The 17,647-nt window shown below is 46.4% G+C and overlaps 1 protein-coding gene across 31 annotated transcripts in view; it reads right to left on the bottom strand.

Moving 5' to 3' along the window:
* The window catches only part of LRRFIP1 (LRR binding FLII interacting protein 1), a 100,250-nt gene that overhangs the window by 48,193 nt on the left and 34,410 nt on the right, over positions 1 to 17,647 (bottom strand). For 18 of the 31 annotated variants that reach the window (XM_019007483.1, XM_019007485.1, XM_019007487.2 and 15 more), the window contains exons 2-3: positions 8,465 to 8,551; positions 1,909 to 1,926 (exon numbers count right to left, since the gene is read on the bottom strand). In XM_019007483.1, coding sequence (XP_018863028.1) covers positions 1,909 to 1,926; positions 8,465 to 8,551 — 105 coding nt within the window. Of the gene's footprint in view, positions 1 to 1,908; positions 1,927 to 8,464; positions 8,552 to 15,370; positions 15,461 to 17,647 lie in introns of those variants that run through there. The other 13 variants (XM_019007465.2, XM_019007470.2, XM_019007476.2 and 10 more) reach the window with 3 other exon arrangements.

The raw sequence follows: 17,647 nt of genomic DNA, 5'->3' as shown, positions 1-17,647 counted from the left end.
ATACACTTGTAATTTTTTTTTAGGGTTTGCTGCTTCCTTTTCATGCCCTCTCTTCTCCTCACTGTCTGACACTGGCTTATGAATTCAGCCTTGCAAAAGGCAGATAAGGAAACAGCCCTTACAAGACTTGCTATGCCACAGTTGAAGTTCCACTTAGAGGCTTTTCCTTCTCCATTTCAAGTTACTCAGCTACATGCCTAACATCCCCTGAAGAAAAATCTTAATGAGTGAGACTGCCCAGAGACTACTTTATAATCTTTTAAAGAGCACATGTCATACTGGACTGAACTGGCACCTTTTGAGCTCTCAAGTATTTTGACCCCTCACAGCCACTTTTCTCAGTTCCCTCTCTACACTGACTCTTCTGTTCTGCCCCCAGGGGCCTGGTTCCAATGGGTTCAAGGAGGAAATGGTGCTTTTCCATTCATTTAGGTTTCAGTTAGAGGCCCTTGCTGGACTCAGGTTCCCTTCTGCCTTGAAGAGTGATATTACAATTAAATAATTAATGATGTTAATACCATTGAGAGAGAAATCCAGATGCGATTTGCTCACTGAGTGACAGTGAAACTGCCAGACTGGCAAACTCACCATGGGATGTTGGGAGGATAACCCACTTATCTCCTCATCCATGTCAGGACACCAACAGTAAACAACCTCCTGGGCTCCCACGGGGCTGCTTTTGCACCAGGAGGTTAAATTAGTTCCCATAAAGAAGATTAATAACGAGCCTGTTGATCCATGGGCAGACATTGAGTCACTCAGTATGTAGTCAACTCAAGAAATAAAACCAGGAGTGAGAGAGATTTGTTGTCAAATTGATGGGGTCAGGATTAAACACCAGAGCACATGATTTGAGCAGCTCTCTTCATATAAACACACACTCAAAGAGGAGAACAGCACTCCCAAGAAGCATATGCAGGGCTGGGTCAGGCTTTGAAACATGCAGTTAGGGCAGCTGGAGTGCCACAACAAAACCAAGCACACTGTGGTTTAGGGAGACATTCGTCACTCAGCAAGCAATAAAAATATCTCAGGAAAAAAGAGAAATACTCAATAAGGCTTGAAGAAAAATGTGCTTTATCCCTCCCTTTAAATATACTTGGGAGCTATTTCTGTTTGTAGGTGCCACACTGTTCACATGCTGAAAGTGTAGAACAGCCAGATATCACGACACAAACCCCAAAATCTCTGCTGCTACATAGCAAGGGACCTCTGTTAGAGCTACTGTTACCATCCTCTTTGCCATCATCATGGAAAGGAAATTGGGAGGAGGGAAGAGATCATGACTTTCAACTGAGATGAGAAAGGATTAAACAATATAAAAGCACTTTTAATGTTTGGGTGCCATTGGAAGGAAGGCCATCCACTTTATTTACCCAAGGATTATGAATTCAAACACAGCATCCCCGATTTCCTTCAGGGCCTTTGTGCAAATAAATAATATGAAAGTCATTCTTCCTGCTGGCACCTGTTAAATGCTTGCCCAGCCTGAAACACTTGCAGTGATTTTCTTGGCCTTCAGCACACAAACAAAAGTGACACACAGGTCCTCAGTGACATAGGGAGCGACCCTGACCCTCCTTTGCCAAGTCACTTTTCTGTTATTGCTTATTCTTTGCCAAACAAGCTGTAGAAAAAAATCACATTTAGTGCCTGACCAGACATCTTACATGGGTCATCTTCCCCCACTCCCCTTGACTGTCCACTCCACAAGATTATGGGAGGGGAGAATTACATGGAAATTTGCAGACTGCTGGGCATCTCCCACTCTTTAGAGAGATTTCCAAGGTTGGACTCGAGGATCTTGGAGGTCTTTTGCAACCTGAATGTCTCAGTGGTTCTGAAATTGTAGCAAGACTCACAAGGTGGGAAGGCATGCAAACAAGAACCAAAGCGAGCAAGCCCTACCTTCTGGACCTGATAGATCTGGGGGGAAAGGGAGAGGAAAGAAACAAGGAACAAAGCTAGCGTGAATGATGGATACATAGCAACACAACGCTCCACAGCTCGTTCTAGAGGGAAAAAACAGCATTTATACAGAAAATACAGCAGAATATGAAAACAGAGAAGAGCACAGTGAAACCCTGTGGATTCAGGTAGGACAAAAGCAGTGTTTGCTTCGTAGGCCTCCCCCATGTGCCCAGCAAGAACACAGCATTCCTGTTCCCATTCCCACCAGGCTCTGGGATGCACATGGGACATTTTATCCCTAGGCTTTGCACCAGGCCCGAGCCCAGCCCAGCTTTGAGCCAGGACCTCTCATTTTTCCAGCCTCCCTCCACAACAGGAATGGATGTCCAAATATTCACCAACTGTTCCTCTTTGAAGGATAGAATTTGTCCTTGAGGGATGAAGTAGAACCCCACACACCTTTCACCTGTGCACAGCACAGTGCCAGTGTGTGAAAATTCCTGGGAAATTCCTTGCACATATATTGCTGGCCTTAAAGGATCCCTGCAGGTTTCCCTGTCAATTTTTAATGTTTCTGTGGAGCCTCACACTGTTTTCAAGCTTTAATGAATGCCCTGCTGACACTGTTTTTCCACAGTCTTGGAGCACTTTGATAATACACAAAGCCTTTACACCCACTCTCCTGCATCTGAATTTTGTGTTCTTGGAGAAGTGCCCTTGACTGATGAGCTTTGTGTATCCACGTGAAAACAGAAAACAAGCTTTTTCTCACATCTTTCCTGAAACCAGAAATGTTTCTGGGCTAAAAAAACCCCAAAAAAACCCAAAGAAGCCTTCTTGTTCAAAAACACCTGTCTGACTGCACAATCCTCTGGTGGCAAGGTAGTCAAGTCTCCCAGATTTTGGGGTATTTGGAGGACCCCTACCATTCACTGCTCTCAGAGATACCTCATGGAAATCCAGATCCCAGTGCTGGGAAGCAAAGCTTCTGTCTCTCAATCCTTGCCCTCCTGATCAGGTTCCCCTTCACGAAGGACATCTGTACAACCCAGATTAATGCCTCAGCAGCTTTAATTCCCATTCCAACAAGCGCAGGAGGGAAAATTAGGATCCATTTAAAAACCAGCATCCCCACACAAGTACTTCCCTTTCCCTAAGAAAGCCATGAAGAGGAAAATGAACTGGGCCTTCCCACAAGGCTGCACAAAATTCCCATCTCTGGCTTCTCCATGGCACACTCAGAGTGCCTTTCATCCATGCACAGGAGCCAAACGCCACAGGTTGAAATGTGGCAATTACCACATGGCTGATTAATCTCAAAGCTTTATTCCACGCTGTCTTTTTCACCCATGCCTCAAGGCAGCTCCATGGAAGCCATATTTTTTCCAAGCACAGTGCTCCAGGCTTGGCACAGCAGGTATTCCCTGCTGAGTCCAAAGCAAGGCACACAAGGAGCCTTGTGCCCTGGACCCAGATTGCCAATGGACAAGATAACAACGGGGCCCTTGTTCAGGCCAGGCACTGTGGAGGGAGGTGGGGAGGCCTCAGGGATAAAGCCAATGCATCATCCAACTACTCCAGCTTTTATAAAACCTGGAGTTTTGTAGGAACCCATTAGCAACAGGCATTACAACAGCTCTGCTCCAAACTGACTGATCCCTCAGCAGTGCACGAGGGAAAGGTGTCCTTGCCCATGGCAGACAGGTTGGAATTAGGGGATCTTTAAGGTCCTTTCCAACCCAAGCCATTTTAGGATTCTGTGATGACACTGTCCTCTTTAGAAAGTGTGATACAAGAAAAAGCATACACTTTTAAACATTCACCTCTGTTGCAGATGTGTCCCTCCCAAAAAGAGTCAATACATATCAAAGCAGTCAAAGAGCAGTTTCCTGTATTAGGGTATGATCAAAAAACTCAAATGTGTTTCATCCACAGTATTATCAGCAGACAGCTTTCCTGATTTCCTCATCAAAGGAGGCTGCCCACAAAAATAAAGTTTTTTATAGAAGTAGCTTTAAAACAGGACAGAACAAGCCAGCATTGCATGGTTAGATGGTAGCAGAACAGTCTGCTAAATACATCATCCACATCATCCCTCTCCAAATTTTCCTGGCATCTTCACACTGAGAGTATAAGACACAGATTGACCACCACAAGCCTTCTTCATTTCTTCCATGCTTGTGTAAACACCAAGTTTCATTGTCAGTCTCACCCCGCCCCATTCGAGCCACAAGAATCTGCTTTTCCCTTTTTTTTTTTTGCTAGAAAGCGTTAGTAGCATATTTTATTCCAAAGAATTATGAATCCAAAGGAGGAAAAGTATGTGCAAGTGAGGCAAGGAAGGAATTTACAAAACAGCCAAGGCTATTTTCATGCTGTTCCCTTAAAGCAAGTGCTGCAAATGAAGCCAGGGGACCAGCACAGTGCACTTGCCTTGAACTAGAAGTACAGGCTCGTCTACTGTGTGAACTGGCAGGGAAAAAAATCTTATCCCACCAATTAAGGAGTGGGAGGAGATCAGTCTCTTTTCACTTCAGGCACTAATATCAGCTTACACTATGGTCTCCAAGTGTCAGCCCTTGAAGAGACATTTCAAGCCTTGCCAGCAGAACACACAGAAAGCACTCCTACAGAAAGCATCCTCCACAATTAGCCCTAACGCTGCAGCTTTTACATGTCTCAAAACGTTACTGTTAAATATTGTTAGGGAAAAAAAGGCTTTAATACATTACAGGTCAAGCTTCTGAGAGAAAAAAAAAAATGCATAGGTAGAAAAAATTCTCCTATGAGCTTGCCTCGTAGCTCCATGAGCATTAACAAATTGTTACTCATAAAAACTGGGCTGCCCACTCTCAGCTTGCTCTTCTGTGTGAATTAACAGTGAATACCTGAGTGCACACAGGAATTTGTCTCAGGACCAAGCAAATCTCGACAGTACAAGCCAAAGGGACTGGCCTCAGACTCTGCAGCTGGAAACCAAGTGTTTCAAAAGCATGGCTCCATGGTATGGTAAACCAGGACCCATCGCTGCTCTGATTCCCACCAGTGGGTGGAAAACAGGGAAGGGAGGAAATACCAAGTATTTTAATTGTCCTTCCAGCTCAGAACAGGCCCTGGCAATGAGAGCTGTCCTGTACTCACTGATGTGTGGAAGCCAACCAGAGAATTTAACCAGATTAATTATTTACATCTTTGGTGGATTACAAGAACAGAGCAGCTCTGAATGAGAAGTCAGAAGCATTCAAGCTGTAACACTTGTTAGACCTGTGCCTTTCCTAAACCCTCATCACCAAGAACACATTCTCTAATAAATATGAACTGATTGATATCTCTGGGATTCAAGAGAGATCAATACCCCTATCTTTGGAGGAACTCCCCATGTCTTGGGCTGATCCCACAGTGTGGGCAGCAGGAAAGGGGGAATTCTGCCCCTCTGCCCTGCTCAGGTGAGACCCCACCTGCAGAGCTTCCTCCAGCCCTGGGGCCAGCACAGGAAGGACCTGGAGCTGTGGAGAGAGTCCAGAGGAAGCACCAGGATGATCAGAGGGATGGGGCAGCTCTGCTGTGGAGAGAGGCTGGGAGAATTGGGTATGTTCCAACAGGAGCTCCATCCAACAGGAAAGATGGTGCAAGACTATTTACAAGGGACTGGAGTGACAGGACAAGGGGGAATGGCTTCCCACTGCCAGAGAATAGGTTGACATTGGATATTGGGAAGGAATTCTTCCCTGTGAGGGTGGTGAGGCCCTAGCACAGGTTGCCCAGAGAAGCTGTGGCTGCCCCATCCCTGCAAGTGGTCAAGACCTGGTTGGACAGAGCAGAGTTGGGCTAGTGGAAGGTATCCCTGCCCATGGCAGGAGGTGGAACAAGTTTAGTTTTAAGGCTGTTTCAATGCTACACATTCTGGGATTCTGTGATCAGGATGTGATTCTTGTGCTCGCTTTTTTCTTCAGCTTCAGAAAACACTTTTCATGTACCCAGCTTATACCTTCCTATGAAACTTGTGCTCATCTTGTCCTCCTTAGTTCCCCTCCCTGGAGAAAAAAAAACCAACAAAGAAACCAAACCAAAAAACCCAAAGCACTGGCACAGTTACCCTTTTTCTTGCTGCCTGGCACAAGGTGGTGCCAGGTGATGAGATGATACCGCCTCTGGAGCACACCTGCAATCCTGCCCCACCACAGTGCAGTCTTTCACAGGAACATTCCCACATCTCATCCTGCAACTGAGTGCTCTCTGCCAAAAACCCATCTATTCCTGCCGTACCATTTCTCAATCATGCGCGTAGACTCTTCATGCAAAAGTCACCCAATTACTTTAAAACGGAGGAAATGAAGTGCAAGATTGACAAATGTCATAAATATGAGGTGGTGGGCAGGAGAGGAGCCAGTCTCCAAATTCAAACCATTAAAACACCCTCTTTCACTGCCATAGTTATAGCCTGTAATGGTAGCACCTGGAAACTTTTAACTCAGACCAGCAGTGTAAATATATTTTCAAGTAATTCATGCTCCACAAGAAGCCTGCCAGGGCATGCACAAGGCTTAAAGCATGAAAAACTACACGCACACACAATAAATTCATTTATTGCTTTTTAACTCCCAGAAGGGAGTTAGGGCTCTAAAAAGCCTTCTGAAGTAGTATAGCAAGTGCTTTAACTTCTGGTTATTTAACATGGCAGCAGTGGAAAAGTGCTTTTTATGTTTCTGAAAAGTTTGCAAAGGGAAATGAAGGTGGCAGAGAACCAGGTGTACAGATCCCAGTGTCACAGCAGGTTTCCAGGGATAGGTGCCAAATATCTTGTGTTGATCGGTGCTTGGGATTTTCTGTATTTATGTTTTATTATACCTGCAAGATACTTGTGGCAATGAAAAACCTCCTGCAGCTATCCTTAGTATCTCTACCTGGCATTTGGAGGCTAAGATTAAACTATTTCGTAAAGTTACAGAATATCCAAGTGTGCAAACTATTTAATAAATGTGTCATTTATGCCAGGGAGCTACAAAGCAGACTGTGACTGTGGTATTTCAGAGGGACATCCTGCCCTACTCATTTTCTATCTATACAAAGTTTTCACGGGTTTTCAGATGACAAGCTCTTAATTGCAGGAGCTTTAGTTTTCACACCTAAATTTCAGTTTACCGAGAGACACCCTTTGCAGCATCAACTTTTAATCTGCAAAGGGGTCATCAGCTCCATTAAGTCACCTGTAAATTAGATGGTGTCAGCTGCCAGGAAACCCCTATTTACTCTGCTGCCCAAACAAAACACGTGGGGCCTGTTTGGCACAGCCCTCCCACGGCTGCTCCCAAGTCCCCCCCGCCCCGGCTGCCAGCACAGCAGCTCGGCAGTGACAACGCTTCCCACTGTGGGCCAGGCTGCAAGAAACACACTTCAGAAAGCAGCAACTGCAGCAGGAAAAAGCTCCCACCTTCCTCGAGCTCTGTGTTTGCAGCAAGGGAGCTGAGACACATCCAGACCTGCCTCATCAGAAGCTGAGCGTGGGCAACCTGCCCAAGAGCTTCTCTGTGGGTTGGCTGCTGCAGCCTGCACTGGCACTGCTCTGCTGTCACATCCTGATCCACATCCTGCTGTCACCTCCTGATTCACTGCTCCAAAGCTCAACCACATCCCGCTCTGCACCCTTAAGCAAATGTAGAACCACTGAATTACAGAATGGCCTGGGTTGAAAGGGACCTTAAGATCATCCAGTTGCACTCCCTGCCATAGGCAGGGACACCTTACACTATTCCAGGTTGCTCCAAGCCCCATCCAACACGGACTTGGACACTCCCAGGGACTGGGCAGCCACAGCCTCTCTGGGCAACCTGTGCCAGGGCCTCACCACCCTCACAGGGAAGATATTTTTCCTAATATCCAATCCAACTCTGCCCTCTGACAGTGTGAAGCCATTTTTCTTTTTTCCTGCCCCACATTTATTCTTACTATATATTCCCAGACCCTTCCCCCAGACCTCCTACTTCTTCCTTCTCCTTCAAAAATCGACTGAAAAAACTCAGGTGTGATTACTGTTGTCACTCTTTCAGCTACTCTGCTGTTTCACTGAATGTGCATCACCAAGCACAAGTTTTGAGCACTCCTGGTTCAGTTCACCAGGTAATGCTTTGCCAAGTGCAGTTTCTACCCTTGATCCTGCCAACAGCAACCCATCCTTTTTACAAACACGGCACCAGCTTCACAGCAGGAAGCAGAACAATTTCACAGTGGAGTTATACAAAGGCCAGGAATCTTCCATATTCATTTGATTTCTAACAAAGTGATAAGAATCCACCACCTCCGATAGGCACACAAAGAAGCTGCACACTTCAAAGTTTAACATTAAACAAGAATTACTAACCACCAGAACTTTCTGTGAATAATTACGCTGACTTCACCAAGATAAAATCCTTGTTTTTTTTCCAGGTTTTTCTACGATCAACATCAGTTCCACACAGACTTTCAAACAAAATACAGATGAGCCTTCTGTTCCAGGATCTCTGAACATCTTCCTCCCTGCATACAACCCAGCCATCCCCCAAAGCCTCGGCCTTACCTCCTTCTGCTGCCTCTCCAGCTCTTTCATCCGGATCTCCCGCGCTTCCGCCCGCGCCGCTCGCTTCGCCGCGAGTCTCGCTTCAGCCTGGGAATGGGAACACAGGGATGGGATGAGATGAAAGCTGGGCAACCCAACGGGGAACGTGCTCCAGAAGCAGGGCAGGGAATGGGGAGGCTTGACTCAGCAAGGCTGTAAACACATCTGTAGGAGTTAATTCCCTACTGCAGGTAATGGCCCAGCCTTCCCTTACTTGTTATCTTAACAGTCAGGTGAAACACCCCCATGCAGGCACTACCCTCCCTGAGCACTTGTGTTTAAAAGAGCTCTTTAATTATTATTTGTGTGGCTGGAGAGGAAGCAGGGAGATTTATTTAAGATAGGCAGGTTTTGCTCTTTTTGTTTTGGGTTGTGGTTTTTCTTTCCCTCCCCCACAGTGTGGATTGTTTTTTATTGATGAATTAATTTGACCAACACCAAACACATTATGTGCCATTTTTCCTAACCACTGACACTGTGCACACATACCTGGGCACAGTGGGTAAACACTGGAGTTCAGTAGGCATAGCTAAGGCTGGAATTAAGGAGAGAAAATGAACTAGCTCCATTATAAATCTCAAAAATTCCATATTCCAGTCCAAACCTTGCTGGAGTGGAATTCTGCCAAGAACAGACCTCTTGAGAGATCTACGGTGCTTCATCACTTCAGCCCAGTTGGAAGCGATGGAGCATGCTATAGAGTAACATTTTTAATACTCTGATTTAAATCCCAGGCAAAGCCAGTAGGCCTTTCAGAGGAAAAAGTAAAATTAGCTCGGGCTTGGTACAGTACAACCATGAGGAGCTCACCCAGTGGAATTCAGAGCAGCTCAGCAGGGAGCCAAAGGCACCACTCACAGCCAGCCACCCTGGTGTTGTGACACACAACTCCTCTGCTTCTGAAACCTTTTACTGTAAGCACAGCACCCAAACTGACAGGAAAAACTGCCATAATATCAAGGTCAAGCACACAGAGAAATCAAAATGTTGGTGTTTTCAGCAGAGCTTCTAAACAGAAGGAAAACCACCCCAAAAATAAAAAAGTCATTTCCCTTCTGTAAGTGCATTTACCACTCAAGCCCAGGGAAAAGGGTCACTTCAAAACCACACACAAAACATGGAAAAAAGCCAAAATAAAAAAAAATTAAAAAAAAGGAGTAGGATGGTTGAAACTTGAGTTAACAGAGAAGGGCTGATGAAATTCAAGCACGAGCTGATTCATGGGAGGACCAGGAGCCTTGTGATGATGCAGATCATAAAACCTCAGACTGGAGAAGACCAAGAGGGGATCTCATCAATCCATACAAATATCCCAAAGGCAGGTACAAGAGGGTGGTGCCAGACTCTTTCAGTGCTGGCTGGTGGCAGGATGAGGCACAATGGCCATAAACTAAACCACAAGCAGTTCCACCTCAGCATGAGGAAGAACTTCTGTTCATTGAGGGTGACAGAGCACTGCAACAGCCGCCCAGGGAGGGTGTGGAGTCTCCCTCTCTGGAGGCATCCCAAACCCAACTGGACATGTTCCAGTGTCACCTGCTGTAGGTGACCCAGGGGATTGGACTGGGACACCAGAAGTCCCATCCAATCCCAAATGTTCTGTGCTTCTGTGAAGTCTGAAAAATTACTTGTAACAAGGAAACAAGCCTTCTCAGAGAATAAAAATAAAAGTCCACAGCAGAAAGAGCAAAGGGTGGGTTTTGCACAGAACTGCTCTCCCTTGAGCCCTTTGCCTGAATTTCAAGGTAAGTGGCTCTGCCATGGACAGAAATTCACAGTAGGAGCAGACCTTCCACACCTGCACCAGAAACCATTCCCTCTCATAACCTGTTACTTACAAAGCCAGGTGACAGCGAGGCTCTGTGTGCAGGCATGAATCCCCAAACTTGTTTTCAACACCACTTCCCAACCTGAAGCAGACTGCCCAAGAAAAGAAAGCCCCAGCCCTGCTGTTGTGGGGCAAATCCCTGGCAGGCAGTGCCATGATCCACCTGCAGTGTTTGAAATTGCTTGTGACACCCACTATCCAAACATGCACTGAAATGTGTGCTAAAGGCACGAAATCTCAGCTCTGGAAACAAGTCTGGTATCGACCTTATGTGATCCCTTCTGTTTATTTAAAAATAAACACTGGCAAATCCCACCTGATAGAGGTGAGGAATAAAACCACCACAAACTGGTTTTTCCCTATGGAAAACAGAGGATCCTAAAGTCTCCATAAGCAAAACACACCAAATAGTACAGGCTGTGGATCCCCAACTTCCCTCCTGACAGAAGAAGGCAGAAACAAGATTATTTGGATGTTAACATGATTGTAGCTGTCATCCTCATGAATTTCAATAACCACATCACAACTAGGTGCCTATATGCAAAATTCAGATGTAATTCAAATTATACATGTTTCCCCTGGTTACCTTGTATGATAAGGGCCAAAGGATTTACACACTTGTTACCTATGTTGCAGAATTATATATTCTCCCAGAAGCAAGCACAATATAACATGAAATTAAGCAACTTGAAAAATAGTAAAAAAATTTAAAATTTAGCCAGTTTTTCTCAGGACTTCCTGAGAATGAGGCTCGCTGGTTTCTAAATTACAGATACCAACTGCAGGAAGTTAAATTAATTCTGCTCTGTGCAAAAGTGTATGTTTTGCTTGTCATTTCTTAGGATTCTGGTTTTAGTGCCAATCCATGGAGCATCTCCACTTTATTCTATTTCATCTTTGCAGCCCTCCAGCTGCCCATTTAAAGCCAACCTGCAAACCTCGTAAGAATAAAAACACATTTTCACTCAGCAGCTTTGACTAACAACAGTTATATCTTGGAACAAGCATATTGTTTATTTATGAACTTTTTCTTTCTATGACCAAGTCAGCCTTAAGTACATTTGAATACAAACAATAGAAACAGTATCCTGGGTTCTTGAACTTTAAGCTAAAAAATTGTGGTTAACATATACTGGTATCTTTGTAAGAAGTCATCAAGTCTGTCCTGAGCACTCATATTTTAAAGCAAGTAATTTTCATCACATCAAAACAAATAATTACAGAATTGTTTGGGCTGGAAGGTTCCTCAGAGGTCTCCAGTCCACCCTTCTGCTCAAAGCAGGCTCAGCATCACATTCAGATCACGTTGCTTAGGGCTTGGTCCAGTTGGCTCTTGAAAACCTCTGAGCTGGGTGGCTCCACAGCCTCTCCAGATTCCTGTTTCACTGCCTGACCCTCCTCATGGAATAAAGAAGTCCCCACCAAATCATGTCAGAACCTGCTCTTGGCTCCTTAGTGACCCCAGCCTCTCTGTCAGAAGGCTGCTGTACCTTTAGGGCTGCATCAAGCACTAAGCAATATTTTCAAGCATGTTCTCAAGGATGTCTGTGTGCCTTTTAGATGATTACACAGTTATTTTCACCGTGGTTCCTTACCAAACACCAGTTCATTTGTGCTGGACAAAGGAGGGTTTGTAAGAAACAGGCCATCCTTCCCTAAAGGGTTTTTGAGCCCATGGTAAAATGAGAGAATGAGGGGCAGGAAATGTGCAAGGAGAAAAAAAAGGCTTCATTATGTGAGGCTATCCACAAGTCTTCGGAGGGTGCTCTCTAGCTCAACAGAAATATATCATTCTATAGTCAGACCAGCCATCAAATGGTCAACCTGTGGCCTTCATAATCCACTTTCTAGAATGCTTTGATGGATGGAATTACTTAACTCAGAATTAATTTATTTTTTATATATATATATACACTCTGTAGGTGGCGTTGGTGACAAACCTGGTGTCGCCCACGAGCTCAGAGGAAATAAATCCATCAGGGCAGGGATGAGTCCACACCTCACTGGGTAGGATGTTACCAAAGTCAAACCAAGTCTGGTAGCAACCCTAACACCCAACAAGTCCTGCAGTTAGTGTGGGAGTTGGTTTTCCTGTGCCAAAGCCCAGCTTAGGTACAATGGGTGCTGCCCAGCATGGCACGGGGCAAGGACACCCAGAGCAGCCCCACTGCCACCCCCACCTGCTCAAGCTGTGAACCTTTAGGACATTTAAGAAGAAAAACACAGGCCAGACTTTCAGCCAAACACAGAGGAGCGTCAGATTTATTGTGGGCCTCTTCCTCAGAAGCACGGGCGTGACTGAACTCATCAGAATTTGTCAAACCACACTCTCTGAGACTCTTGGACTCTGCTCTGTGCTATAAATACTTTGATTTCTTGCACAGGCTGCAAGCAGCAATGCTAACTTTACATTTCTCTCTGTGTGCTGACTAAACCAAAACAGGCTTTGCCTGGCTGACTTTGGTCTCCATCCAGCCCAAGCACTTGGCAGAGCCCAGAGTCGAGTCACCTCTAAGGGCAGTAGCAGAGAAAGACACTGCAGCCTGCAAGAGACACTGCTGAACATTAAACCACCCCAAAAAATTCACACACTTCTGAAATTCAGCTTACTAAGAGCTGTTCTTTAGGCTGCCTAAGACATAAATAACTATTCAAAGGATTAAAGATAGGAAAAAAAAAAAAAAGAAATTAGAAATCACTATGACTGAAGGAAGTAATCTTAAAATCATATAAAATTCACTAGTGACTCAGCAAGCAATACAGGCTTCAATCAAAAGTGACAGATCATTGTCAAAAACAGAAGAATAAAAAATATGAAGCCTAATTGCACTCATTACAAAGCTTTTGCGACTTCCCTTTTATGAAATATTGTTCATGTGACGAGAAGAACTGGCAGCTTCAGCCCTACCAAAAAAACCCCAAACCTCATAAGAGGCTTCTGTAAAGCTCCATGGGCAAAATGAGAGGAGATGGCAACCAGACTGAGATGAACACAGCACCAGCTGAAAAATCATCACCTTAATTTATGGGACTCGCTCAAATACTACAAATATACACACTGAATTCTTGTCTTTTTATTGCAGTTGCTCAAAATGATTTACAGTCACCAAGCCCTGAAACAAATGCACTGCTGAACTGCAAAATGCTCGTTGCTTTTGCTGGGCTACTTGTTCAGCACTTGACACTCCTGCTTAAGGGTCACTCAGCCTGAAAATAAAAACCCAGCCCTGTACAGCAGCAAATCTTTACCTCGGCTTAAGGAGTTCAGTATGTTTATACCTGAAGAGGGAAAAACTACGCAGGTTGTAACTGGAGCACAACTACCTCTGAAAAAAAACCAAACCAGGTATTGGGTATCAGCTGGAAAGGGTGAGAAGCATCTCCTGCTGCACGCAGCAGTGGGGAGAAGTGGGAGCATGGGGAGAAGGGGATGTGCAGCTGCTGTGAAGTGTCCCCTACACAGCCCCTTTTTAAACACCACTGGTGGGGACAAGGCCTGGCTGTGCCTGTGGCCAGGGGATAAAGCACAATGGTGACGGAAGCCGTGGCTTCCTGGCCCCGCGCGCCGCGCTGGGGAGGCTGCGCTGTCATTATCACAGTGATGAGAGAATTATTTAGGTGAGTTGCTAAGGTAAAGGCCAGCGACACACACATCCTGAAGGTGTGCATTCTCAGAGCCTTTCCCTCCTGAAATGGCCAGGGCTTCATTGTTTGCCTGGAAGGCCCAAGACACAGCCAACAAAGACAGGAAGTTGTGCTGCTTTTCTGAGCGCTGAAAAATGACTATGTTGACTTGCCACATAGTTACATGGCTAAGAGTTTTCCAGCTATACAAAGCACCCCTCAATTCCAGTGCACTCAAAATTACCTCCTTCTAAGACTAGTAACCAAAGTCAGTATTTTTTGTGGAGGATTGAAGTGTTAGCTTGCCAGTACCAAACCATACCCGGAAAAGCTCTCTGATCCCACTGCCAGTGAAACCTTAAAACACAAGTCTGCCTGACTAAATTACACCTGCTCCCTGTAAGCAACCACTGCTGTGCACTGCTGCAATAACTGTTCTCAGGCTGATTTAAACCTCTTGCCAACATGCTTAAGACACAGTCAGCCAGCCATTTTTGGGGCCAACATAATTTTTCATGATGGATGCTGTCTCATTCCAGTATTCTGTATCTTCTTCCTCAAATATTATAGGACTGTTCATTGTGTTTAGCCAAGTCACACTTTATCAGTCAAAAGTCTGATAAGGTTTCTTGCACTCCTACATAATTTAAAGTCTGCTTGGACATGCAACACCTGATTTGCAATACTCCTGCAACACAGCTGACCAACACAGCTACCGGGTAGAACCGGTGCTAACCCATGGCAATGTTTTTCCCCATCTCCATTTGAGCAACATGTGACTTAACCCAGGAGTTCCAGGAGCTCACCGGTGAGTGGTGACTATTTAGCATCGAAACGAGAATGACTATAATGACTTCCATGTTAAGAGGTCAAACCATCATATTTATCTTTTTTTTTTGCATATGAGTTATAAATACAAACAACACTTTGCACCACTTACTCATATGGTAATGAACCCGTGAATCACATAGGGCTCGGTCAGTCCACATCCTGCTTCACTCCTCACCTTTCTTCTAAATGCAAATTACTATTCAGAGGCAGCAGGCTGATGAACCTTAGCCTACACGTAAAACACAGGGATTCCCTCGTAATGCCCCCAGCGCCGCTGGCCCGACAGCCCATCCTGGGCTGGTGTGACCGCTCCTCTCCCCCGTGCAGTGACAGCGGTGAGCCCGAGTGACAGCTCTTGTCCAGGGATGCCCGACCCGCCCGCGGCCATCTGACGGTCCCACGGGGCTGCTGTGACACCCGGCAATCATTTAACACCACGGTCCCCGGGGCAGCTCACGTTTTGGTCAGTGGATGTGCAAAGCGAGCACGCCACAAGCCCCCGGGCCGGGCTCCCACGGCGCCGGCCGCTCCGCGGAGCTGTCCCGGCCGCGCTGCCCGAGCTCCCCGCAGCCCCCCGGCCTTACCTGCTGCTGGGCAGCCGGGCTGAGGCAATCGGCAGCCGCGTCCATGGCTCCCGCTGCCGCCGTCTGTCCCCGGCGGGGCCCGCCCGGACGCGCCCGGCACGGCCCGGGGGCGGAGCGGGGAGCGGGCGGGGAGCGGGCGCTGCGCTCGGCAGCACGGAGGGAGCGCTGCCCCAGAACAAACACCTTCTACCGCCGGGCATCGCTCCGGAACCCGCACGGCATCCACCGCGGAAAGGGCCTCCTCGCCTCCTTTTTGTCCCCGAGGAAGATAAACAGCCCCAGAACGTCCCAACAACTCGGAGCACGCCCGCCCTCCCTCCGGGCTGCATATCCAGCAGGTAACACCCAGGGCAGATGCTTATAAATATCTATTCCGATTCACGCCAAGTGGCCTTTGCATGGCAGAAACAAACCTCCCAAATGCTGTTAATTGCTGCAATTATATCGGGGCTGCGGATTGCGTTGTGCAGAGCCGAACTTTAAATGAGCCATCCACGCTGGACGGGCTGGTGTTGGTTTTATTCTTTGAGAAATAAAGAATGGATGCTGTCTCATTCCAGTATTCTGTATCTTCTTCCTCAAATATTATAGGACTGTTCATTGTGTTTAGCCAAGTCACACTTTATCAGTCAAAAATCTGATAAGGTTTCTTGCACTCCTACATAATTTAAAGTCTGTTTGGACATGCAACACCTGCACACTATGGAATAATGAAGATAAAAACCAAAAACACACCAAAAAAACCCCAAAATTTGTAATTGAAGTCTGACACTACTGCAGAAGAGCAATCGGGAATAGTGGATGGCCAAAAAATAAGGACACCCTGCGTTTCAAAAGGTCTCTGGTGATGAGCTGGATGAGCCAAAGGCACAGAAGGATTAGAGGGTGGTTTGAAGTGGCACTGAGCAGAAGGACACCCCAAGAGCAATTGAAGGCATGGTCAGAGCAGATATCCTGCAGAAATCAGTCCCACCTGTTGATTCCACCAGATTTCACCCAAAGCATCTCTTGATCCCCCTTGACTTCACCCCAAGCTTGCACACCCATCCCCTCACAAAGGCCAGGGAGGAGCCGCCAGGGCTGGGAGAGCTACAGAATTTGAAGAGCTCATTTCACCCACTGCCATTCTGCAGCAGCAGCAGCACAGAACTTGGGGAGTCATCTCTTCCTGGCACGGGATTTTCCACATCAAGCCAAACAGGTTGCTCCTTAGTAACTCAGCCTGCGCCCTCCTTCCCGGTCAGCGAGCCCAGCGAAGCCTCCACCCAGCCACTGAGCTCAGTTTTTCCATGAGCTGCTTGCCCAGGACAAGGAATCTGGTTGCTCAGGCTGGCAGAGCACACGCTGCCATGCTGCTGACAGTATTTTAGGTAATTTGGAAACGCTGGCAGTGTTTTTTGTTTGGGGGCAATACCTCAGCCAGATTCACTGGCAGTCCCTGGATCCAAGCCATGTCCCACTGTCCCTGGGAAGGCCAGTCATGATTCCTTTAAATAAGAGGGATTAGGGATGTCTAACTTGCACCCTGTCCCTGGGAGAAACCCTGCTTAAGTCAGGTGAAGCTTTACAATTGTAAAACAGACTGGTTTTATGTAAATCCTAGAAATACAGAAAGCCCATCCAGTTCCACTCCCTGCCATGGGGCAGGAACACCTCTCATTATCCCAGGCTGCTCCAAGCCCTGTCCAGCCTGGCCTGGAACACTTCCAGGGATGGGAAGCCACAGCATCTCTGGGCAACCTGTGCCAGGGCCTCACCACCTTCCCAATATCCCACTTAATCCTGCCCTCTAGCAGTGGGAAGACATTCCCCTGTGTCCTGTCACTCCCATACACCTTGTCAAAAGCCTTTGCCATTCCTACAACAATTTCTTTAAGTACTGAAAGCTGCAATAAGATCTCCAAAGTCACATCCCTCATTAAACTCCAAAGCCGCCAGTTGAGCCTACAAGTTATTTTTAACTTCTTCACCAGGTAAATGACCCAACTTTGCTTTAACAAAATAAATCTGAACTGCCTCCAATCCACTCCAGCACATGCATAAAGAAACTAATAAATACTGTATGTTCCTGTGAAGCATCGATAATTTAAATCTTCATTTAAGAGACATTTCATCCACCAGCAGGCCTGGCTTTTGTGACCAGCCCCAAGTCCAAGAGGAGCTATGCCATATTTCCCAGAGGCTGCTCAGGACTCACTTTTGGTGCAGGTAACAGCATGATTTTCCAGCAATGTTTGGTGCCCAGCTGTGAAGAAGGCACTTCTGCACCATGGCAGC

Source organism: Parus major, chromosome 7, assembly GCF_001522545.3.
Source record: "Parus major isolate Abel chromosome 7, Parus_major1.1, whole genome shotgun sequence".
Taxonomy (NCBI): Eukaryota; Metazoa; Chordata; class Aves; order Passeriformes; family Paridae; genus Parus; species Parus major.
The sequence above is the reverse complement of the archived record's forward strand: the minus strand, read 5'-3'. Positions and strand labels throughout refer to the sequence as shown.